The 25,060-nt window shown below is 50.4% G+C and overlaps 3 protein-coding genes across 3 annotated transcripts; 2 read left to right on the top strand and 1 right to left on the bottom strand.

Moving 5' to 3' along the window:
- Positions 1-454: 454 nt before the first annotated feature.
- GCG54_00015256 (uncharacterized protein) lies at positions 455-1,780 on the top strand (the record flags this gene model as incomplete). Its single annotated transcript, XM_045415068.1, has 1 exon — positions 455-1,780. The coding sequence occupies one exon, from the start codon at positions 455-457 to the stop codon at positions 1,778-1,780; it is 1,326 nt and encodes a 441-aa protein (XP_045257712.1).
- Positions 1,781-3,071: 1,291 nt separating this feature from the next.
- Positions 3,072-4,138, top strand: GCG54_00015255 (uncharacterized protein; the record flags this gene model as incomplete). Its single annotated transcript, XM_045415067.1, has 3 exons — positions 3,072-3,422; positions 3,444-3,902; positions 3,992-4,138. The coding sequence occupies 3 exons, from the start codon at positions 3,072-3,074 to the stop codon at positions 4,136-4,138; spliced, it is 957 nt and encodes a 318-aa protein (XP_045257711.1).
- A 2,070-nt stretch (positions 4,139-6,208) lies between these two features.
- GCG54_00015254 (uncharacterized protein) lies at positions 6,209-7,348 on the bottom strand (the record flags this gene model as incomplete). Its single annotated transcript, XM_045415066.1, has 1 exon — positions 6,209-7,348. One exon carries the CDS (start codon positions 7,346-7,348, stop codon positions 6,209-6,211), a length of 1,140 nt encoding a protein of 379 aa, XP_045257710.1.
- Between the last annotated feature and the right edge of the window lie 17,712 nt (positions 7,349-25,060).

The raw sequence follows: 25,060 nt of genomic DNA, 5'->3' as shown, positions 1-25,060 counted from the left end.
CGGCGGGTTGGATGAGGAAAGGTGGAAGTTGGCCAAGACTCGAAGCGGACCGACAGTGCCTCCCCGCACTTTCCCAAGTTTGACACGACGACGGAAGGAAGGACCGGCTCTGGGGCAGCCCGTGACGGTACCTGCCATCGTGAGAACGGGAGAGAGGGGTAGGGCTGACAGTGAGGGCTTCGGCCCGGCGCACTGTGCGCACAGGTAGACGACAGCGGAAAAATTGAAATGTCACGAATATTGGGAGTGGCATGACCTGAGATGCTCGGGAACCATCGACATCGCGAACTTTGATCTATTCCACAGCTCTCGTGCTTGTTTGCGTCTCTCTGTCCGTCTTTTTTCTCGCGCGTTCCGTGTTTGGCCGTTCGTTCCTTTTGTTACTCGACGTTGTCCTCTTGTTTTGTCGCTTCCTACCATTCTCTTCTCATCTACTCGACTGCTCGCAACCACCATGGATTCGAATGACAGCTACCAGCAAGGCCCGCAGGACCATCAGCAGCCAGGGCATCATCATCATCCGCAGCAGCAGCAGCAGCCGCAGCAGCACCAGCAGCAACCGCAGCAGCACAACCACCCCGCAGCTGGTAATCGGTCTCTCGTGAGTTCAGACAAGATTGAATCCTTGAGAATACTGGAAACTCACACAGAAAAGAGCGCTATTAGCCGATACCCCTTCCTCCAACATCCGACCAACGCCAATCTTGGTCAATGGGCAGCATCAGCAGCACCAGCAATCACCGGACACCAGGCTGCCGCACTCCTCCACCACACGCAGAATCATGCGACAGGTGTCGCGACCCATTTGTCTAGCCAGGGTGTCACGCCGACCACACGCGAGAATAGGGTGCAAACCCATCTGGCCTTCCTCCGAAACCACTGGCCTAACGGCCGATGGCACCCCCCCAACTGCACCCCGACCACCGACCCGCCGCCCCTCGATGTCCTAACGCCAATGGTGACCCTTACGGAGCATTGGGAGAGCCATGCAGGAGGACGCCCCCTTTCCGACCTCTGGGCCCCGTCGCCCGTGGCAGCCAACCGAGGTTTACTCTGGCAGATCGTCGATGCGAACCGCGCAAGAAGCCTCACGAGGCGTGTCGCCGAAGCCGCCCTACGGCGTGTAAAGGTGCTTTTCCCCGCCCCGGCGCCCCTTGCAAAGCAGCCTGCCGCCGCTCTCCCTCAGTCAGAGGCCAACCCGGACCCAGAGAAGCCCCGGGCCGCCCAGATCGTCGCCGCCGTCGAAGACTTTGCTCCCTCTCCCCTCCGCCAGATCCAGATCAAGCCCGATCCCGGCCGCGACGGCAACCACATCTTCTCCCAGGAGCCCGAGCACAAGCGCAACCGCACCCCGTCTCCGCCGCCGATGCCCGATGACGGAAACGAGTCCGACGTGTCTCTGGACGGAGTCCTGGGCGACCTCTTTGCCCAACCAGGAATCCCGCTCGCGCCGACCACCAAGAAGTACAAGAAGATTCGGGAGACGGGGCTGGCCTTGGCCAAGAAGACGAAGGCGAAGGCCGAGGCTTCTGCGCGCCGTCGTTACTCCGCCGAAGAGAAAGCCGCCGCCGCCATCGCTGAAGCCGCCAGTATTGGCAAGGAGGGGCTTGGCGCAGACAAGATCGACGAGGTGGCCAAAGCCCTAGGAGACGCTGCCTCAAAAGCCGTCTCCCGAGTCGCCAAGCGCCAGTATGCACACCTTCTGCCGCCTGGCCAGAGAGCTGTGATGACGAAGCGGGCAAGACGTCGGATTGAGGATATGGTGTCGGAATACCTGTGAATATGCACGTGGACTTGTCGGCGCACTTGTTCTGCTGTTTTTGCTTGTTTTTGCTGTTGTGTTTGTTTGTTTTCGGTTCTGTTTGTCTGCTGTGTTGTGCGTTTGTTGTTGCTGTTTTGATCGAGTATATTGTTGGAGTTTCTGGTGGAAAATTGATGAGCCTTCGGGCGTGATTCGGCGTTCTCCGGAAGAGAACCGCTCTGCCCTACATTTTCTCATCCTACGCTTCAGTGAAATGTCTCACGGTGATTTCAATCCGAGTATGGCTTCCAAGGCCTGAGATTTGGGTTTTTTCAGTCGAAAGCCCATGCACATGTAATATACCTCATGGGTATTAGCTCTCACCATCTCTCTCAGTGATAGTTCGTACCAAATGTACTTGTCCCATCCCCACTATGAGCTATCGGTATATTGAGTACACAAAGAGTCTGACCTTCCGAGAACCCATGGATCACATTGAGCAAAGTATATCCAACTCAGGGGAAAGATTTCGCGGCTTTAGAACAGCATGAATGCTCACTTGAAACGGCGCGTTCATTATTCATTAACATGGCCGATTCAGGTCCAAGTATTCTTTCACAGCTAACGAAGACGAAGCGAACATGCCGACGCTTTTAATATTTGTCCTCTGCACACTGTATTGCCCGTGAAGGTTGCCCTCGCTACTCATATTACTGTTTGGAAGAAAATATTCCTCATCAATCGCATGATCGCAAGGCATATCCAAATCTTTCTAGATGCTTTCCGATCGTGTTACATTGCTGGCTATCTGAAGGCACCACTTGTCCTCTCGACTGCCTGTCATATGATGCTCGACAGGTTGCAGACTTGCCTGCTTTCACAAAATATAGATGATGAAATTTGCCAATCCGACTTCAGCTCACTCGAGACGAATCTGTGAATCTGATTTCATCGAGTGACAAATGGTTTAGAAATCCCTGGTGACAGGTTTGCGACATCTTGAAAAACGTGTCAAAGGGTCCAACACCTTATAAACCCAGATGACCTCCATAAACAACACACCTCGCGCGCTCCATTAACAGTCTCAAATCAATATAGCTCACAAAGACGTGGCGGCACAGTGCGAACTAAAAGCCGCAGTTGGCGTCTGGTAGCTAGCCGCATCGTAAGATATCATAACTACGAATCCTAGTCTCGCTATTTCCTCCTCTTCTCCTTTTCCTCTCTTTGCCGGTCGCTTTTCTTTGATTATCCAGCTCCTCCGACAGCCACGAATTTTATTGCAGCTATCCTCATCACATTTCAAGCTAATCGACATCTGCTTGCGAAAATGAGTGGTTCATCCGACAACGACAAGGTCCCTCGCCAATCCGATGTCCGCCGAGCCGCGCAGATGCGAGAAACCGGAGTCACCCCTTCGCTCTTTCGATCAGTCTTGCGATCGGATCAGCCCGGCAATCTCTCTGGACTCTGGCAAGCTCTCAAACAAGCCGACATCCCGATCAAGAAGGAACCGGATACTTCAAAGCCTGCTGGCCAACCTACCATTTCCGCGTCTGGCGCCCCCAAGACGGATGAGCAGCACCAGCAGGAGGCCATCAGAACCAAGTCCACAGGTGCAGCGACGCAGCCCGTAAGCACCCTCAACCAACCTGAAATACGGGTTGTGGACTCGAGTAAAGTATACTGACACGTCATTCAGGATGTCATCGACTTGACAGCAGACGATGCTCTCGTCTCTGCGATCCTTGCGGGCCCAACCCAGACCGATCGCCAGACGGCCCTGGCAAACTTTGAGCCATGTGGTTGGCTGAACGATATCAATATCGACGTTCTCCTGAAGCATCTGGCTTCCAAAAACCCCTCTGTTGGCCTATTGTCGTCATGGGACACGGGCATCCTCCGGCGATCCCGTAATGAGCGGCTGCCAGAGATCTTGCAGAAGCGCTTCGCCTCCTTGGCCAAGAAAGAGTTATGGATTGCACCGGTGTCGTACAACGGCCACTGGGTTGTCTTCGTGGGCCGGCGCAACGAATCCATCGACTACTATGATTCGATCATCGCGGGCAGCTATAAAGTTGAAGCGACGAAGATCCTCTATGAGTTTCTTCGATGTGTTTGGGGCAATGACGCCAAGCTTCCAGAACCCAAGACCCGACAGGTAAGAAAGACCGAAAGCTTTTGTCTCAGCTTTTGATGCCAGCACTGGATATGAATGCTGACTTCTGAGTGACAAAGTGCCCTCAACAGCCAAATGGCTTCGACTGCGGCCTCCATGTTATCCGCAATGCCGATCTCGTCACCCAGCTGAACCGCCCAGCCAATGCCATCCCTCCCCTCCACCCCGACGAGCTACGCCGCTACTACAGGACCATGTACGAAAACCTGTTGGACTAGGCCTGCCACTTTCTCTTCTTCCGTTGTCACGGTTCTGAATTTCGACGGAGCCTGTTAGCCAGCCAGAGTGCGGCGTTGAAACCTTGCTTAAGATACCCTCGGCCGACGACCGATCCCCAGAATCAAGGGGAAGCCCGTGAATAGGGCTTATTTGCTTCCAGAAATTCAAACTTGCTTTTTTGATGGGCCGTCTGGCTTATCATATCCTAAAGAAAGACTTCTTTTCCTGCTTCCGCAATATGGTGATGTTATTCTGGTATTTTGATGTCGCCTAACCTTGATATTTAAATCAAGCGTTTACCAGTGCCTCAAATGGTTTGATCAATAACAACGCGAGGGTATTCTGAACTGAGAAATCCTAGCCCCCGTAATCTCGCTACGGATTTCGGGATCGTCATCAATTGCCTCAAGGCTCTCTGATGCACTGTTGCTTCAGACGTTATCGCTCGCAGAATGAAAAGCCATGGCTTGCGACTGCATAGTGCAGCAAACCGATGATTATCAAAGACAACTTCTAAGACCAGGAGTAATTTCCAGTACATCGCACTGTGCATGGTCTCCTTGGGACAATGTTCAGCTACAGCCGTCGGCGGTCACCTGTGCTGACCAGCAGCCGCCAGACCCCAAGTGCTCAATTAAGAACAGACTTCATTATCGTCTCACACGCCTGAATAGGTGAATTTTCGAGCAAAAGCCTCATTCGTACGATGCTCCTCGCTTCTTGGTGTTCGTGTGCCTTCGCAGCTCACCCGCCGTATTTTTCGGCGCGCGTGTCCATTTTGCGGAATCGATGCCCCACCTCCCGGTCGGCCGATGACCCGCTAAAATACCCCACAGCGCCGTGATGAACCGGCGTAACGCCTTCGGAACACCGTTGCGCTCGAAAACTCGTGAAATGAAGCCCAGCCTCCCAGCAGAACGTCAATTAATCAACAAATTCTATTAAGCAGTGACAAGCGACGAGACTGTGAGACATCTATGCTCCGCCTGTTCTCGCACTCGCGTCTCCATGGTTCACTGCATCAGACACTCCAACTGGACGATGAACATGCTTCGACATCCCAATGGAATCCCATCGACTGCGGGTAAACAACTGTTCTCAGCATCAGCGAGAGCTCCATTTTACTCTAACTCCGCTCGATTTTAACATTTGCCATTTGCTGGAAGATAAATGACAATATTTTGAAGAGAAACGCAATGGCTGGAGCTCCTTTGCCCCCTTTCATTGTAGTCAACTCGCACTTGATGGGTTACTCCAAACTTTTCCGGCTCTCCATTTGGAAGCTACATATCGGAGGATATCTTTGAGCTCTGTAGGAAGACACGCAGTAAGGAAGTCCAGTGAGGGGATTTCGCAACCTCCATACCACGTAGGAAACACGTCCAATGGGACTTTCAGCCTGCATGCTCATCGTTGACATGCAACCATCCTCCCTTCTCCTTGTCGAATAAGTTCCAGAACTCATCCAGCAAGATATTCCACACCAAGGCGAAACCAGTAATAGCAATTCCGCCGGTGCGTCGACGAGTAATTTTATCGCCGTGTGCTCTCTTGTTCTTGCCAACCATGTTATCCTCCATCGCATCCACCTCCGCCATATCAAGTCCAATACGACAGTATTCTCGAGCCTCCAATGGGCAACCGCTTCAAATCGTTGCTGTCGTCAAGCAGTGGTGTTGATGAGGATTGCGCGGCGGTGGCTCGGTGATGATGACGATGGTCGAGTTTCCAACGATTCCTGCTCGAAGTGCATTTTGTCAGCAAGGCCACGATTTAGCAAGGGTGTTGCAGCCAGAGGTCTTACCTATGCCTTTCATCTGACCGAAGATAATTGGTTGCGCACCTCTCTCGATGCGACGGACGCCTCCACTTCATTTCGGGTCTGTGTGCAATTCTCAGTCAGGATGTGGCATTCGGAAGACACGCCAGCTCGAAGGATGTGCCCGCAGACAATAACCTGTGGTGCGAAAACATGAAATCAAAAGTTAGAAGGGAAGAAGGACACCCCTGCAAGCTGCGGCGTGCTTGCCCGCATGGGCTCCATATTGACAAGTCGTCTCGCTGCATCCTCATCTGTACTCAGACAACCTCTTCTCCAGAGCCTTCAGCCGTCTTTCGAGAAGCCTGCGTTTTGGACCATGTGCAACTACCGAGAGGTAGTCGGAGACGTCAAGGCCATTGTGGTCTTGGACTTGAGGAGGCGAATGTTCTCGAGCATGCGAACTGCTGGTCCAGTCGAGGAGGTAATCGAGAAACTGAATCGACTCGTTAGCGCAGACGATCCTCAAGGCAGTGATACCTCGCGCGCCGTAAGGCTCGGTTGCCCAGTTGGCTCCCCTCTCGACAAGGAGCTTCGCGGTGGCAACCTGATTGTGGGCCAAGGCAATGTGCAGTGCCGATGCCCAGGGTAAGTCGTCGGGATCTGTCAATGTGCCTGCGGCCAGGAATGCTTTGAGGTGGCTCGAGCGACACACGCATGGCTGGATGGCGGGGATGTCGATCGGCTTCATGACCCATGGGCTGGCTACAGCGCCAACATGGGGCCAAAGCACTGATCGATGGTACGCAGCCAGATGTTCTCGGTCGAGCAGCCAGCGAACCACCTCGGTGTTGCCATACTGGGCAGCTGTGTGCAAGGCGTTGGACATGGCGTGTCTGATGGGGAAGTCTGCGGGCCACGCTCCGTGGTCGTGGCAAGGTGTGCTCGGGACGAGAAACATTGCCCAGAGATGTGCGGGGTCGACATGCTCGATCTCGGCAAGGAAGTTGAGGGCGAGTTCAGGTGGCTGCAAGGCGGCCCACAACACCACCGGCATGGCCGTGGCCTTCAGACTTTCTTCGCAACGGTCGGCATGTGTAATCCAGGACTCGGGGAAAGGACATAGCGACGACGATCGAGACGATGTGGACGAGGTCAAAACCCGACGTCGGGGCAGCTTGCGAGAAGCGTCCTCAGATTGAACGTCATCGCGGGGCGGGTCTTCGACGGGATTTCCGACTTGTAGTTGGATGCCGTAGACGAGGCACCCAGGGTCTTGGATCCTGCATCGGTCCTGTGCAAGGGCCAATCGGAGAAGATGAGGAGTTGCAATGGCTGACATTGTTTTTGAAGTGACGGAGAGCGCTCTGACGGTGGGAAAATGATGCGTCTCGTGGACGATGCGAGTCAGCACCTCCGGGGGGAGCAGGTTGCCGGAAGATGGTAGCATGTTTGCTGCTGAAGATTCTGGGACGAGATGGACTGTCGCTGTCTGGAAGGAAGTGAGGTGCCTTTGGGAAGTTGTGAATGGCGAAGGTTATGACGGTGGGAAAGAAGTTTGGGATCCAAATCCGACTCGTCAGGTGCGTCTGAATTTCAGGGCAGGTGCATGTGCACCAGGCAGGAACCAGTGTCGCGTGCAGCTACCTCTCCCCACTCGCAAGAAGGCGGAAGGAGAAGACTGAAGGAAGGTATCGAGGAGGAGGGTGACCTCACCTCACGTGTCGTGGCTTGGTCCCGTCTTGGCGGCGGTCGACTCCCAGCAAAACCGACCGCCAGAAAAGTGGAATCGTGGCTTTGATGCTTCTTCAATGGCAGGAGATATACCGACTCTCGGCGTGGTGCCTCCTTGAACTGTCGGGGTGACGGGAGGCAACCACGAGAGCAAGGCAGCAGATGCCTGAGGTGGCCCCGACTGCCTGTCGCGAGAAGTTCCGGAGAAGGTGGTTCGCAGCCTTGAACTTGCACCTTTTCGGCCGTTGCTTGTGTTGACTTCCCGAACGGACGAGCTGGCGCCTCCCTTCCCAAGTGGTCGCTTCGATCACACGATGATTCGCAAAGGTGATGTGATTTAGAGATGAACGTTGGGGTTGACGTTGTGTCGCCGGACCAGCCGAGCGTCCGAGTAGCAGAAGATCATCTGCGTCGTCCAATCTTGCGAAATAGATGCGTGCGAAGCGAAGTTTGTAGTTTATTTGCGGCATTTGCGAAAAGACTCGCGTCGGACACCGTGACTGTTTAACACCGGCGAGTGCATCGGCGCAGACGCGAAGTCGGAAGAATTGTGGTCATGAAGCTGCGGCCGACCGAAACAAGTGACCCGTTTGGGCGGCCATTTGTGTTGTTGACAGTATTCTGGCTCGAATTGAAGTAGTCGCTGCATCTCATCATGGCCTGGAGGCGGCAATCAAGGGTGGATGCATCTCGCTTGCCACCCTGGTTGACGATGGCTTCAATTTTCCGATGTCGTGCACAGGGCAGAGAATCTGCTAATGGTGCTGAAAACTTGTAGTGGGTTGGGAAACCTTTCTTCCCTTCTAACTTTTCTTCTTCGCAGTTTGCCGCCTAGAGGCGCACCTTATTAACTGCTATATGACTCTAACGGGGAAATATATAGAGGGTTATAGTATAACCTCTATAACTAACCTATAGGGTATATAAAGGGGATTTTTAAGCTACTTAGCTAAGCTAGTAGAAGTAGCCCCCTATTACACTATAGCTTAAATTTAAAGCCCTCTAAAATAAATCTTATATATACCCCCTACCTAATTAACGTAGCTCTTACTATTAGTAATATTAAATATCTAAAAAAGATTAGTTTACTATATATTTAATAATAGCTTAGTTATATCTTTATAACTAAGAATAATAATATAGTATCTCTATACCTCCTTATAATATATATTAAGCTCTTAGAAAACCCTTAGAATTAAGTTCTCTATTAAGTTAAGTAGAGATTTAAAAAGATTACTAAGAACCTAAAGGATAAAAATAATATAAGGGAGATTAATAGAATATTTAATAAGAAGTATAGTGAATAGCTCTAAGAACTAATCGCTATTATTACCCTTATTTAAGGATATAGTAGTTAAGGAGACTAGCTTAGGTTAGGGTAGAGGAAAAAAAGGGTCCTTATGTTCCCTTTAGTTATATAAGTATTCACAAAAGAATTATTCACAAAATAGTGGGTTGGGAAACTTGAAGTGCGACCGTGCTGCTACATAGTGTGAAGTGGGGTGGTGCATGGTTGATTTCCAGGTTCGGACGTGACGCCCCAACCAACGACTGCTTGACGGTCTGAGACGCAGAGAGTTGCCGCCACAGCGACCCGTGGAAATTTGTTAGAAAGCAGATTTCTCGAGGCAATGATCTCAATGAATTGCACCATTGAAGTTGACGATGGGGCCAGAGGGCCATGTCTGGTAGACGTTGAGGGCCGGCGAGCTTCCTGTCCTCCGATTGGCTGGATTTTGCGGCACCCCGTCTCGGCGGTGAAGTTGGCAATACTCACCCAACGAGTTTCATGAATAAGAGACACTCGGAGAGTGCCGACTAGGGGTTTTGGATTGCTGCTCAATTCCAGACTTTCTCACAATTATTTGCGGATATAGCACGATAATTGATTTCTTCCGCCCAGCGTGTCAGATGCCGAGGTGCCTGTCATCTGCAGATGGTCGCGACGTTTTGGGGCTTGCAGGAGGGACGGCCCGTGCCGCAGTGGAGGCTGCAGTGGGCTCAGGGGTTCGATGCCGATTGGCAGCCACTGAACAAGATCCAGACAGACCTTTCGGTGGACCACCAAATCGACATCGAGCCACCAACCCGATGCAGACCATGCGAATGCGGCACTCCAGCGTGAGGTAAAAATTCTTGGCAAAATCGCTCCAAACGCAGTGGCCGTTTTCAAACGATGCAAAGATTTCTTAATTGACAGCTGTTGGTTCTCTCAGCGTGGAAAGCCGAGAACTTCACAGCGCTACCTGTTAAGTGCCGGATCCACGGATTTGGTTGGTGCGCAAGAAGCTGGCCGTTGAAATAAGGTCAGATGGCGTTCGGGGATCATTCCAGGCACCTTCTCCTGGTGTGCGGCACGGGATATAGATTCCGCGGCTTCACAAGTGCGATTCCCATCAATTTGGCTCTGGGGCGGATGCGACAAGGACGACCATCATCGTTCCCAAAGTAAGCAGCAGCGGGCTGCGCCGAGGATGGATGGATTTCTTGGGATCCTTACTCTCAAATAAATCATTTACGAAAAGGGAGAGATATATGCAGTCGTTTGCAACGACTTGGGCTGCTGGTTCGGCAATGAAACGCGAAGCAGGGGAAGACGAGGTTTGCAAAAGATAGCGGTCATGTGACAGGACCTCGCAATTTCGAACGACTTCCTGTCACGTGTTATCGTCACACAGGAAGGACCAACGCCATCTACCACGGCCCTTCCCTGTTTACAGCGGAAATTGCCGCCTGATGGGACCACAACCAAACATTTCTCATTCTCAGCGTCCCCCTCCGTACATCATAACTATTACTTTGAAAGTACTCCTGTACAAATAATGCTGGCGTGCACCGTCGAAAGCGCTAATGCCGATTATGAATCTGCACCAACGACCTTTCCCGAGCGGCCCGGCCGCAATTCATCCGCAGACTTCGGTTTCCTCGTTGCAACTTCGCATCGAACACATCAACCATATCGGCTTGACGAGCTCGTTCCGGGACCTGCTTCGTGACAAATGAGTAACAGCCTCCCAATCCCCAATTCCCAATCGCTGGCTGCCGCACAGAAGGCCACCCTTTCGTTAACCACCCAGACCGTCTCAGCTGCCCAAAGAGCAAGCGCCCTGGACTCCGCGGAATGACAAGTCAATTCATTCCCTGTTAGACCAGGGGCCGATGTCGCATCAACAAGAGCGCATGCCCTTTCTGGCACTAAGAATCGGTTCTTTTCCGGCACCGCAGACGATCCTCCACGTGATGTATATGTCAGTTCCCCGGCCCCCAGGTCCAGACGGCATTTGAATGGCCATGGCCAATCTTCAGGGGTTCCAAGACCAGGTTTAAAATGGACCACTGCCCTCTGGGGGGCGCGTCACTACCCAAATAACCCAACAGGTGATGGACGGACAACATATCCTCCATTCTAAACACCTTTGGCTAGTCTTCATTACTAGTTTAATCTTATTCTTCGTCGTGAGTCGGAACTTCAGAGACGACTTGGGAGCTGTCTTCCTGGCCGGGTTTGCGCCCGTGCCAGACTGACTCCACCTGCCCGAGCCGCCCAAGACCTCCGAAGGACCCCTCGTCGAATTTCGACTTCCGCTACGACCCCGCCTCCAACGCTTACCAGGCATCGTCCCCAAAGGTAGTACCACGGCCTACTGTTTGCCCCAGCTTCTTTCCATCTATGCAGCAACCAAACTTCCACCTATTTTGGTGGCCGTTCTCGACAGACGCCACACAACTCTCATAGCCCTATAGAAAAGCACATACTCGACTTGTCCAGCGACGTTACCCGGCTGGAGGCACGACTGAAACATCTTGTGTGCTAGTTGGCAGATGCAGGAGATCAGGAGAAAGATGATGAATAGATGGCATGCATCGTCCAAGGTCTTCTTCTGGAGCTCGTGCTGGGCCCGTCGAAGAGGTATGCTTGGGACTCACTCGTAGCTTCTGAAGGCTTGGCTTACAGCGAGTCAGCAGGATGTGCGCAGTTGGCTGCGACCGGACGGCGGCATAGGCCGCTCTCGGGTGTCAGAGGGGTCCTACCCGACTTCAACTAGTGGCATTGCGGAATCCTGTCATGGGCCACTGGAAATGGGGATACTCTGAGCCCGGCCGACCCGTCCGCCGATGGTGTCACGTCTTCGACTGAGATGACTACAGTCTTCATAGTTCGCGTCGAGCAGAATCTCCCGGTTAGCTGCGATTCGGGCGTCTGGGTGTCAAGTGTCACGAGGACGTGGATGCCCTCCGCAAGCAGATCGTGGATGACGAACTTCATGAGGATGCCAGTACGGTAGACGTTGTGTGGCGCCGTGCTTATGGCAGCTTGGAAATTATCGCGATAGTTGATATCGTGTTCATACTATCTCGTGGGATGTTATAGCTCTTCAGATTTTAGATCAGGGGGGTCCTGTGTGGAACGCTTGCAGGTTGAACTCATCCATCTATTCACACCTGCTCGTAATTGCAACTTCCCACGGGAAGGCGGTGCTGTGAGCCGCTCATCTTACGGGAGTGTTCTTGTTGAAATTTATGCAACTGCCCCTTCGAACTCCGATATTTGCCTTTCGATACACTGTCGCCCAACACCAGTCTACTCTGAGTCTCTCACCATGATCAGTGGACATCCTCCGTCATTTATGCCATAATTCCAAAATTCATCTTCGTATTCTGCGCGTGTTGGAATGGATCATATGTTTTGCGCAAGTTTCCTCTGTGAGCTTGATATCATGGAAATTATGCTTGAGAGATGGAAGACAAATCTAGCTGGACACAGCACCGCAGAGCCGTGTTATAGTGCGGTGACCTATGGCGTCTGATAACTGGCAGAACGGCCCCAAGTCACACTGTTGCTAAGGAGCACCTGTAATAAGGAGAGATACGGCACCGCCGAGCTTTAACGAAGCCTGGAAGACGCGGGAATGGGATTCCTGGCACACAGTCGTGCCCACAATAGGAATGTTAGGGCTGAGCTCGCCGAAAAGACCGAATACTCGCGTGTTCGTCTTTTGGGTTCATTTATTAGCGACCCTTTTGCGGAAAGAAAGCCAGAACACCATTGTCATGCAGTTACGGAGTGCTGACAACAGGTCTGAGCCAGTCAGTCGTTCCTGTTTGAAACAAGACTCAGTGGTACAATTGCTCGCATCCCGCCTTCTGGTCTACTTAAGTGCAACAAGTCTGATGAAAAAATATGAGTCCGTCCCTTCTCCGAGTGGTGAGTTAAATGACCTGCACCACATGGATTCATGAGTACGAGCACAGAACTGGATGGCCGGGCTATGGGGCAGCTTCGAAGCGATTGCTTGGAGCAAGATCATGAAGCAAGTCAATGGCTATTCCGGGCCAAGCCAACAAGTTCATTCCATCCCAACAAAATCTGATGTAGCGCCTGTAGATTACCGAGCCTTGCGCGTTGAACAGGTGTGATTTCAACGATACGTCCAGCCACGCTCGCAATCAAAATCACTGCTTGCCTTCAGTTCCGGACCTAAGTTGTTTCTGGGAATGGAGTGCGCAATACACTGGAGGCACTCGGATTGAGAACAGCATTTCTCACCTCTTTCGTCTGAGAAGTGCACATGATCATGAAGCAACGTAAGTAGAGGGAAATAGTCATTCTTACGTCGCAGAGAGCTTTAACCAAGACGAAAGAGGTAGTTACAACTGTTTTGAGAAGAAATTACTAAGAAGCTAAGGGGAATATAGAACTTGGAGCTAGGGCATAAGACCCTCGGTGGTTGAATCAACCTGACGAGATCATGATATAGATATCGGAAATTGGGATGATTTTGTTTTCCATTGCTCTTCTCTTCTATCCTCAATTCCTTACGATCATTCTCACATCAACTCACATGTTCACTGCCATGTTCACTCTCATGCTGCGGCCTTTCTCTGGCTCCTCCTTCCGTTAGCTTTCCTGGCCCCTTAGTCCAGAGGATATTGCGGTCAAACGAGCAAAGGACGGTGTCAAGTACCTGGCAAGCCATCTCCGGATCACACTCGGCATGGGAAGCATCCTCATTCAACCAAGTCCAAGCAGAGTATCTCAAAAACGGAAGGCAATCGCTTAACAAATTGGGGTGGTCGTATGACATTGATACAATCTCATCTTTATATCTAGAATGCTAGAACCAGGAAACAAGGTCGGATGTTCACTTTTGATTCAGCGCAAATATTGACCAATGGCCTTGGGTTGCGGAAGCTGTCATTTCCAAAGAACATACAGGCACTCGCTAGGTTTACCAGTACCGATGTGTCTGCGAAAGGTCTGAGATCGTGGGATATGTTCCGAACTGTACGTACGTGTTCCCCAGATTTTGGTACAATTTCCGATGTATGGGTACAAGCTCAGGATTTAATTCATGGTCAGTCGTTTTGAGCAAGTTTCGATGTGTTTGCTGAAGACCATGTTAAAAAAGGGCTGTAAAGGCTATGTGTGGTCCCGGGCCTTAAGCCTCGACGCCTGACACCAACCGAGGAACACTTGCTCAGTTGTCTCAGGCTAGCAATCTGGAGAAAGTGATTGAATGACAGGACATTGCAGCTCTATGAGCACCTCAATTATAGGGCTTGAGGACCTCAGGACGCCTATCGGTTGTCGTCGAGAATGAACCCAGATTCATAACTCACAGCTCATCCCAAGAAGAAGCCTGAGCCGGTGGACTGAGGAGAGAGTGGTCATGATCAGTTCAGGCATCATGAGATTAGATCATGGAGCACGTCTTGACCATAATGCAGACCATTTGTATTCACTCTCGCATTCCCTCCCAATGAAAATATGCTTCATCTTCAGTTGGGACTAGCTGCCACAACCTACTTGCGCCGTTGACAACATTTGGCACATCTCAAAATCTGCAATTTTGCTGTCATCGCTTATTTTTCGTACCGCAAAAGCAGCCTTGGTCGTTATTTCGATGCCCCCCTAACTCTTTCTTATGGGGCTTCCTCTTTAGGCTTTTCCTCGCCTTCGACTAAACTTCAACGTGGCCTCTGGATTTCTCGACCGCCAGTCTAAACATACCGTCACAGACTCTGATGGAGTCTTTCGCGCACTTCCCAGGCAGCATCTTCGAAGCAGTCTCAGTACATAGGTACTCGGTTACCGTGCGTAGCGGGATTAAGTTATGGTAAATACCTTCAAGTTTGAAGGCCGGTAGCCGTATCTCATTTATAATACCTGACCATCAGCATGCAGGCTCGATGTACATTTGTTGCCAAGAGCCCCGAGCGCCATTTGGGACATGTTTGCTCCGCAGCTTCGGTCGCATGGCTTTGTAGCAGCATGGAGACGTCTGTGAGATTGCGGCACAATGCTTTTGATGGCTGGTTATGATTTACACGAGGTATGAGAAGTATTGATCAGCAAATATCTTGAACAAGCGGCATTTTCCCAATCATGCGTGTTTGCGACCTGATCTGCCGCCTTGCGCCCACGAGGGTGGACCTAATGGAAGATGCATCTGAATGATTACTTGCCAAGTGGACCTTTCCAACATCTGCAACAAATCGACAGCAAGCCAGCTTTGTTGTGCTTAACGGCTTTGAACGACTCGTTCATACGTGCATGTTGATGTGTGATGAGCAGCCGCGGTTGCATTGTTATCCCCGAGATGATCGACATTAGGTTTTTGATTTTTCAAAAGTGTTGTTAACCCTATTCCTGATCGGCTACGCAGAGCGACATCTACGATGATCCATCATTCATGTCCTCTATTGGAGGGCTACGTGTCGCTGCTATGGCAAGCGAAAAGTGCAAACTTTCGGACTCATCCTGTCATCCCCGATGCAGTTTCACGGCAGGCATGGAAAGGTGTGTCAATATCCCCAGATCCCCAACGCCTTTGTGGTTTTTTTGTCGGTCTGGCAACAAAAAGGCTGTAATGGTGCAGGACGAGCGGGCTATGGGACGGAATAACCAAACATAGTTCTGCCCGTCAGCTAAGACGTTGAACGATGTTAGCAACGTACACACACGACTTAAATTGCTCTCTAGAGATTTCAGGTGACACTGTGCCACGCCTCTCTGTCCAAGGTCACCGCAACCAATCTATTATCTCTTCAACGGCACCGTAGCACATCAAGTAAGTGCTCCGACGCTTGCGCAGGCTGCACTTATCAAGGTGTTTCGCTTGGTGTGACGGCAAGTGAGTCGGGCCCGAACGGGAGATAAATCCATCAGCTTGGGGAATTGACTTGTTAGGCACACTCTTCATATGTTCAAAGAATACGTCGAAACTGGTCATGGATGTGAAACGTGAAGATGAGACTTTCTTTGGACTTGGAACTTCCACCCGGGGCGAACTTAGAGAGGCAGTTCTACAATGAGGCTCACGTTTCAGGACATTGTTGAAACTGGGAGAAAAGGGGGCGAATCTAGTTGTCCTTGGGTACGCGATGCATCTGCTCCGTTACCATGAATCATGGAATCATCCGGTGCCCCAATACTAGACTGCCAACCGGTCCTTTGAACACTGTCAAGGCATGGTTACAGACGGATGTATTGTCCAATCTGCTGGGCTCTATTTGCTAATATTCAATTAGCTGCGGAAGAGTGAACTCGTTGGTAGTGACATCCTTCAGCTGCAAAGGACGCCTAGAGCCTCGTCCCCACGTTCGCACGGAGAGCTCACGAAATGGCGAGCTTTATGTGTCCCAAACCTGCCTCAAACTTCTCCCGTATATTGACTCTTGTTCAACCATTTTCTGATCATCCAGGCTAAGGGTGAGGAAGTAGTCCTTTGCAAGGGTCGTGAACAGGGTCCAAAGGTCCTGGTAGTTTTGAAGCGCCAGACAATGAATCTGTCTAAATGAAGTTGTCTCAAATACAACGGCTTTCGTCGCGAACCTAGAAACGAGTTGGCAGACGCAGGCCATACTCATCGTTTCGACCGAAAGAAATACCAAATTCATTATCGCAAACCTTTGCAACTGTCGAAGGAGCGGAACTGACGCGAAGCCACTCGTGGGGTGTCAGACATCATGTCCTTGACTTACATTAGCCAAGGCAGACAATTATCGGTGTACTTCTGTTGAGACTGGGCTACGGCTGCTGAGGAACGTTTATTTTCGTTCAAATCATGCGTAAACCAGACGTCGAATGCTTTGGGCCGAGCAGAGTGGGACGCCAGAGCCTTTCCAGCACCGCGACATGCATATAATGGGTAGCTCATTGGGTTTAAACCATCATTCCTTTCAGCGGGATAGTACTGTGTTGAATCGGACCATTTCCTGCTGCAGTCTGCGCAAGGGGTATTCAGAGGTTCTTGCGTGGAAACATCAAGGGGCCCTCGTACGATATGAAAATAAGGGCTGGTGCTTAGCGACTATGGTGTGCTCCTCATGACTGCAAGTTAATTTGCCTGCTTTCGGTTGCAAATTAATGGTTCAGTTAGAAGCAAGTCTCACAACCAAGTAACTATGCCGAGCAGTGTTGCGTACCTAAACATGGAGCTTTGGAAGGGAAGTCCTACACCTGCGGTCTTGAATTTGACATGCAATGCTCCAAAGATAACTTGCGAGCATCTGGTGCTTCAAAGGCCCCTTTTTGGATGCGCCACACTGGTTGATGTAGGTTCACAATAACACCCTGTTTACAAGGAGATCAATGTTCCAGGAACAGGTAACATCGATACTAAAATGACAGGTTGACACTGCCCTGAAGCATCAGAACCAGATTAGAAAGAAATTGGTAGATGTGGAAGCCAGAGGCCGAGCTGGAGTATTTTTCATGTTTTATCAACAGACGTGGACTCAGCATGGGCGTTGAATCGTGTGGCCAGGCAAACGACCGGTGATCCCAGAGACAAAGTAATGAGTCAAAAGTTTCCGAAGTAGCCCTTCCTACCGACAGCGTCCACGAATGGGGATTCGCGGACGCGCGCGCTACGCAACACGAGGTAGCCTGTTTGAGATAGAAAGACACTCTGACACTACATCTCGAGATTTGAATATCGCCCATCTACCCTCACAGGCTCCTTGTGTTTTCCCCAGAAAGCGTCTTCGAAAGAAAGGAAGCTTGGCTCGAGAGGACGATGTCAATGTAGTCACACCTCTCCCTCCTCCCGAACGGACCATCCATCCTTTCGAGACCCAAGGGGTTTAAGGGTGACTCTACAGCTACCGAGTCAGCATTGCGCAGATACAACATGTGCTTGTGCCATTTCAATCTTCACTTGAAATGCGATTGAAAATTTTCTCATCATGCTCTGTTATATAACGCTGATGTTACGTAAAGCCCGCCTTCTTTGTCAGTCGTTCCTCAAGAATCGTTCAGTTTTTGGAGTTGATGCTCAAGACAAGGCTGCATGGACTGAGAACGATACACGACCACTTCGCTTCTTGCTTCTTGGGAGGCTCTGATTGAAATCCCCGAATTGCTGTGAGTCATAACTTTCTATTCTGTTAACTATGAACTGATATTAGTCATCATTTGACTAATCTATGTAGTATGTCAGGCTATGCACCGGCTCTTCACACCAAAGGCAGGACGATTGCAGCTAAATGATCTTCTGTGACTACAAAAGAAACAACAACGGAGCCTGTGGAAACAACCGTCAGGCATTCTCTTGCTCCTTCGAGTCAGCAAACTTATATAAGCAATGTTCGTGGTGAAGGAGTCTCTTCTCACAAGTTCGGAGTGGACGTCCATCGGATTTGGCAGCTTCACTGGTTGCATGCATGCTTGTGGAGACCTTCTGACTTTCTTCGGTTTACTAATCCCGTGCCTCGAGCGGTGGTTCTTTTGTCACCTGGCTTGCGTCTCATTCATCAACATTTGGTGGCTAAATGCAATGCAAAGTCGCTGACTACTCGGTTCTCAACGAGCAACCCAGCTTAACGGGCCTCATGCCTGATGTAATGAGCTGTAAATGGGCTATGCTGAATTTTGACGTGTGCGTCTCGTAGATTATTGGTCAACTTGAGACTGCTATGGTCGCGAGAGGCATTGGAACTGGGACACATGATAATGACAGTTTCCGGAAGCTTTGGATTACATCGCTTGACTTCGGAGTCAGGTCCGAGTTCCGATAGAGTATGGAAATGACATTGATTTGATGGAAATGCCGGTTGGAATGTTTCCGTTTCCTTCTTGGTCAAAGTTGCGCTGTTAGTGTGGTCCATTTCACTGCACGTGTAAATCGAGGACATGTTTTGGGTGACTTCCGAAGGACCACGAATACGAAGACTATCCGAGCTCCACAGTTGCATATCGTTGATAAATAGATGAAGTATTTCAGTAGCACTTTCACTTTGCCTTCTGCGAGAAGTCTTCTCAGTGTCACTTTAAGGACCGTGATAACGTAGGGCAGTCCATCAGTATGACCGGGATGCAATACAAAGACACAAATCAGTCAAAGCTAACATGATTCAGAATCATAGTCCTGATGAAACTTATGTTGAGACACAACACCAGTTTCTAGGCTTTGCTTCACATAAGTGTGGCGATCTGCACACCTAGTTGCGTTCTGCAATGCAAGGTATTGCCATATAAACCTCATAGATATAGATCTAGATTGGGCCTAAGGTTGCGAGCAACCTTTTAAGTCCCAGACTTAATTGCATTTGGTAGAGGTTTATGGCCTAGGCGACTGCTGGAAGCCGGACGAGCTGTCCTGGTTCTCCCTTCATCCCACGAGGCCGATTCAGCCATGGTGCCGCAAGGTCCATCCCTCGCGGCCAAGCTTCAAAAAACCGTCACATGGGCTTGCAAATGAGCCAGCCGGCCGCAAGCAGAGCATTTGCAGACACAGTAGGCACGTCGAATTCAAGGCATTTGAGCCCTTGCACAGAGGTTCATCTACTAGGAAATTGGCTTGCTCGAGGTCATGTCTATGGCAGCAGCATTCATGGATCATTTGGAATCCATCAAGGTAGTTCGAAGGCACCGGATCAGCGATGTTGTCGGTGTTGAACCTGTAAACGTCTACGGTTGCCAGCACTCCCCTTCCATCTCTATCCAAAGGCTCAAACCAGGGGCAAAGCAGATTTTGCTCCAAAACCCTCTGAATAAACATGAGAGTCAAACCCGGGTAGGTCGCTATCTGACGCGTGATGACGTCTGCATGCCTGTGGTACTGTTCCAGCGACAGTCCTCACATAGTACGCGACCTTGATGGTCTGGCTTAAAAAGCCAGAACGCTCCAGTGACGTAGTGTTCTGGCAGAAAAAAAGCCAGACCACCAAGGTACACTATTATGTAATTATTAAGTGCTGCGCCCGCTATCACCTTGATGAAGAATGCGGCCTATGCTGTATGATAACATAAGTCATAATTGCAAACGAAGTTGCTTAAATGCATAGAGTCGGAACGGGCAAACGAGAGCCGTTCCGCGACCTTGTTGGTTCAAGTATTCGTGTCACAACAGCGAAACTGGCGATATTTTTGCCAGAATTGACAGCAGGTTCAAATCCAAGATGCTGAACGCGCAGTTCATCCAGCCAATCGCTATGCATACCATAACATGAGCATTGGGGATGCCAGTGATTGTAATCATCTGGGTTCCATTTCCAGGGGACTTCGATGAGTGCACGATTTCTTTGCATTGCGTATCTTCCTGCGTGTCACTTTCCAGCCGCAGATGTTTCGTCGCGTTCACAACGTCGAACACATCACCCAAACTGCTCAGTGGAGCTAGCACAGCCCAGCGCCTGTGGTTGGCATCTCGCAGTGGACAGCAGACACATGCATCGCGGGAGTATTAGTGCTAACTCTGACTGAATGGCTTCTATCGAGTATGTGGAACATGATCGATGCAACAGACGCTTGGACTCAATCAATCTTTGCGGTTTCAACCGATGTCAGCACGATTCTCAGCGATTCCAACGTTGTGCCGGCGAACACGGGGCCCAGGTGGGGCGAGGTCACCGGGCTCGGTCTCGGATGCGGCATCAAGTGGGGCATCGGCGTTATCATCCGTGCGCCATGTCGGCTCTGCGGCGCGGCAACAAAGCAGACCAAGCCCCAGAGATCCAGAAACCAAAAATGAAGGGCGATTGCAAGAAGCAAAGGACTTTTTTTTTTTTTTTGCCTTCGGGAGGACGTGTCGTGAAAGATCGCCTGCTCAAAAAAATCGTCACATTTGATTCTGCCTCATCGCACCACCCTTCCCGATCCCAAGAATCCCGCCTAGAACCGGACAGAAATACGTACATCGAATATTCAAGAAGCGTCTTGGCTTGCGAAATGATCTGTTCGACGCATCCCACGATGATGGCCCATGAGAAACCAGGCTTGGGAAGCGCTCATCGGCCCCAAAGCATGTCAATCGCCCGATCAGAGCGACAGACAGCCGACATGGTCAACCACAAGGGGCCTGGCTCAATGCGAGGAATTGCCGAAACAAGGAGTATTCGAAGTTGCATGGGCGAACTTGAGAAACAAGCAAGCCATGTTGGACTTGCAAGACAAAATGCCTGTATAGGCCGCCTACACTGGTCGCGTCCGCAAAGGTGGTGTTCTTCCAGGACTTCTCAGAAAGCCGTTGCTGGACATCCTAGTTTTGATTTAGAAAACTGCACTGGTGTGAATCTGAGGTCGCACACAGCCCCAGGGAGTACGAACCCTCGGTGAGTGAGAGTTCTTTGGTGAGTGTCTTCGGTAAGTAGGTTCTTTTGTGGGTGTGTGGGGGCCTTTTCGGTGAGTCTGAAAACTCGCACTACAATCGGAGCTTTTGGCACCCTCACAACAGTTCAGCCGAACCACCTATTAACATTCCCCTTTTGCGGTGGGTGGATTCCAGGTAGTGGTTTGCTCATGCGCAACGGAACGAGAATGTTTTGTAATAGAGTCCCGCCGCGCATCGCCTTCATTGCCCGACATTATCCTCATAAGGGGCCCCATATTGTCCTCACCCTCATGAGACTGACGGCACTTGTTGTCCCCATGGGTAACGCGTGGCCGCCTTCAATCAGCGTTGCAATCATGCAGATTTCAGCACTTGTACAGAATCAGTTGTACTTGTACAAGCACTCGTGCAGTAACTTGTGCATCAATATGTGTACCAACTCGTGCAGGGTAATCCTGTCGCGTAAACCACAAGGTGTAGCGGGGCATCAGAGTGTGGTTGGCTGGTACCTGGAAGGTTCGCAAACATTCCCAACTTTGTTGTGGATGATGTACGTGCCTGCTTCCCTGTTCTTATAGAGGCCGAATGTGCTGCTAGAGAATTTACTATATGGAACTTATACGTCCTGTGCGACGCTAATGAGAAGGTGTTTCTTTGGGGCTGGCCCTGACGATGTTGTTGGGGTGGAGATCCGACGAGTTTGACACGTCATTCCACTGCAACTTGCAATTGACCAGGGCATGAGAGCTTACTCGTTGGTGTGTTCATTGGCGCCGTGACAGACAAGTTGAAGTTATCGACACAGACTACTTCACGCGGCTGTCTCAGCAGACTGCCTTCGAGGGCCTTAAGCTTGCACTCCTGTCAAGGTACCCCGTCAAGGTTTCTGATGGCCATGACTGTTACCTGCACAGACCATAGCAGGTACCTACCAAAATGAACTTTCGTCATGTCACCGGGTTCCTTTCGTTGGCTGGGGAGGCAGCCAGCGTCCGGGGAGATTTGGTTCGATTCACACTCTTTGGGTTGATTCAGGCCTTTTCAACGTCCCAGACATTACGTCGCGATGATGTACAACTACCTCGACAGCTTGTTCCATACAATTCTGTTCTTCAACATCACCTTATCATCGCCGTCCTGGTCGACCCAGGTGCTTGGGTCTCGTCTACAGATACATTTTCACCTGATGGCATATCGAATTCGAGGCTAAGCATCCAGGTGCACACTCAGAATTCAGGGTCAGGCCAAGCCGGTCGCCACTGGCTCCTATGCGTACTGGGCATTACGCATCTGAGTGAGGGCCATGGGACACCAGCGCCGTACTCCTTGTTTTCCGGGAAGAACGGCGAGACATCTCCCCCGCTTTGCATGTTGTCCATCGGCGTCCACTTCCGTTTCCCACAACGATCGGCCTTCACCGACAACATCCATGCTGCACACATCACCCTTCCTAGCTTCCCCAGTCCTTTTCCTAGTTCAAACTTCCAACCTGACTATTTGTCGGAAGTGGCTTTTTGGCCATCGTCCTGGCGAAATGCAGTCTTACTGCAGTCACACTCTCGCACACACGCACCCCAGACGGCCGCCGCAAATCTGAGACATCAACTGAAGTGAAGGCATTCGCCGAGATCACTTCATTGCTGTCCCGAGATATGTACCGCAGATTATAGTATGAACAGGGGGCAAGGAGAAACACGGACGAAGAAGAGCAGATTCGCAAACTAACTATTATTAAAAGTGTCTTCCACTACCGGTATCCAAAGGCCTTCTTTGTATTTTTCGTGAGCAATCAAGACGAAAGAATATACCCGGGAGCCCGGAAGCAGAATGGCGGGCGCATGATGGAGGGCGTAGATCGCTTTGCGAAACGTCTTGCTATCGGTGCGGCAACCGAGGCGTCATTGCCAGAAGACCTCTTGCCCAACTCGCGGGGCTCAAGGATGAAGGATCACAGAGATCGTTCGCCTGGATCATCGTCCGATATCGAGCTTTGGTATATTCTTGGTCAACGATGAAGCAAGAGGTCAGTGCAGATTGCCGGGGCAAAAGAGAAGCCTCACACTCCAGGCCGTCGGACATTCATCGGTGGGATCGCGCGCTTGCACACATGACGCTGCCATACCGCCATACCGACTTGAGCGAAACCTTCCTAGCACAGAAGAACGGCGAGGAAGTGCTTGGTGTGACATTGGGTTGGGATGGGAATGGGACACAGATTGTGTCTCAGAAAGTAGCCAGGTGAACAGGATTGCGAGCGCGAGAAAAGATAAAGGCAAGAGGCGGAAGCCTGTGATAACGCCCGGGTAAGTTCTCCTCCTCCCTTTGGTGCTCGTCCAAAGCTGGGTTGAGTTTATAAGTGCGACCTGAATATTGACTGCAGTCTTCTGTGATCACTTCAGGTTCACTGGACAAAAATGAGGCACACCGGCTTATTATTCGGCCACATCAGTTGAATCTCCGTTTGTGAAATTTCACGTTCATTCAAGTTGCTAGGAATATGCTGGGCCTTCCCTCTAGGATGAACCTAAGGTAATTTTTTGGTCTTTTATAAAGTGCTCTGTTATTGAATATGTCACTCTAGCTTGAACTTGAACTTAGAACTATATTCTGAGTAGGAACTATACCTAAGTTCCCTACAAACAGTTTAACCTGACTCTATGATGACGACCACGACATGGGATGTTTGGTAAAATAATCCTATACGTAGCCTTATTCGCTTGGGTTGTTCGAGAGTAAAGCTGAGACTTGCCTAAACTGACGGGAATTCTCAAATAATCTGATAACGTTGACAACAAATGCCGTTCGATCCAATGGAGTATGACAGCGGTATTTTCATCAATATACGGCAGTCAAAAAGGTGAGCCTCGCGGCGGCAAACTGCGAAGAGAAAAGTCAGAAGGAAGGATTCATTAATATTCCAGCTGACTTCCCTCGTAAGTTCATCGTAGCATTAAGCAGAATCATCAAACACAAATTTGCCGTTTTACATAGTCGAAGCTCACGCTCGCAGTCATTGTTATCATGTACCTGTCATTAACACCGTCGCAAGACTTCACCTAAGAACAGTCCTGGTCTCGAACCAGGTTCTGTCACGGCCGTTCATTGACTACAATGTCAGTTCAACCGTATATTTTATCTCGAGGTTTGCGTGAATGTTGCTCTACAGGTCTTCGTGGCAAATCGCCTTTGGATTTTCAACTGAGTCAGGAAAATGCTCAATTCCGTTTTCCTCGTTTTTGACAGAACGGATGGAGAGGAATTTCTTTCCGAGGACGGACAGAAATGTCGGAGGAATGCTCTTTAGCCTCCTTCGCCTCCATTACCACTTATCGATGCCTCCGTTCCACACTGACGCAATTTCAGTTTCTTGTGTTCCAGAACTAGGGGCAGGTAATGTTTATGAAGTTCCGCAGCTGTACGACATCCTCAATGCAATGGTTTGCTTTCTGCACAAAACGGGTTTCGGCACTTTCAGTCCGGCTGAAACACGGAACGAAAATCAAAAGTCCGGCTGCTGCAGTGAAGGTACTTATGGGACTTTGTGGCTTTTGGTCTCTAGCTCTACAGATGAACCATCGCAATAGAGTTAAGGAAATCAAGCGCGCTTGGGTCTGATTCCGCATTTAGTATACTTAAGCTGAGGCCAGAAAAAGGAGCTGTTTAAAGGAAGACTTTAACTCTCCTTAGAGCTTAAAGGGACAGTTGTTAGATGAGTGTTAATATAGATATGTCCTGAAGCAGCAACCCCTAGCAGCTAGTAATAGTCATCAGTAGTAAGGGGATATACTACCCTATGTGCGTGTGGCAGCTTCTCATGAAAGCTGCCATCCTGCCCTCGCACTTGTGTGGCAGGTTGTCATGAAAGCTGCCAT

The sequence above is a fragment of the Colletotrichum gloeosporioides genome (assembly GCF_011800055.1).
Source record: "Colletotrichum gloeosporioides strain Lc1 chromosome Unknown consensus_94, whole genome shotgun sequence".
Classification (NCBI taxonomy): domain Eukaryota; kingdom Fungi; phylum Ascomycota; class Sordariomycetes; order Glomerellales; family Glomerellaceae; genus Colletotrichum; species Colletotrichum gloeosporioides.
This window is presented reverse-complemented; position numbering and strand designations above follow the sequence as displayed.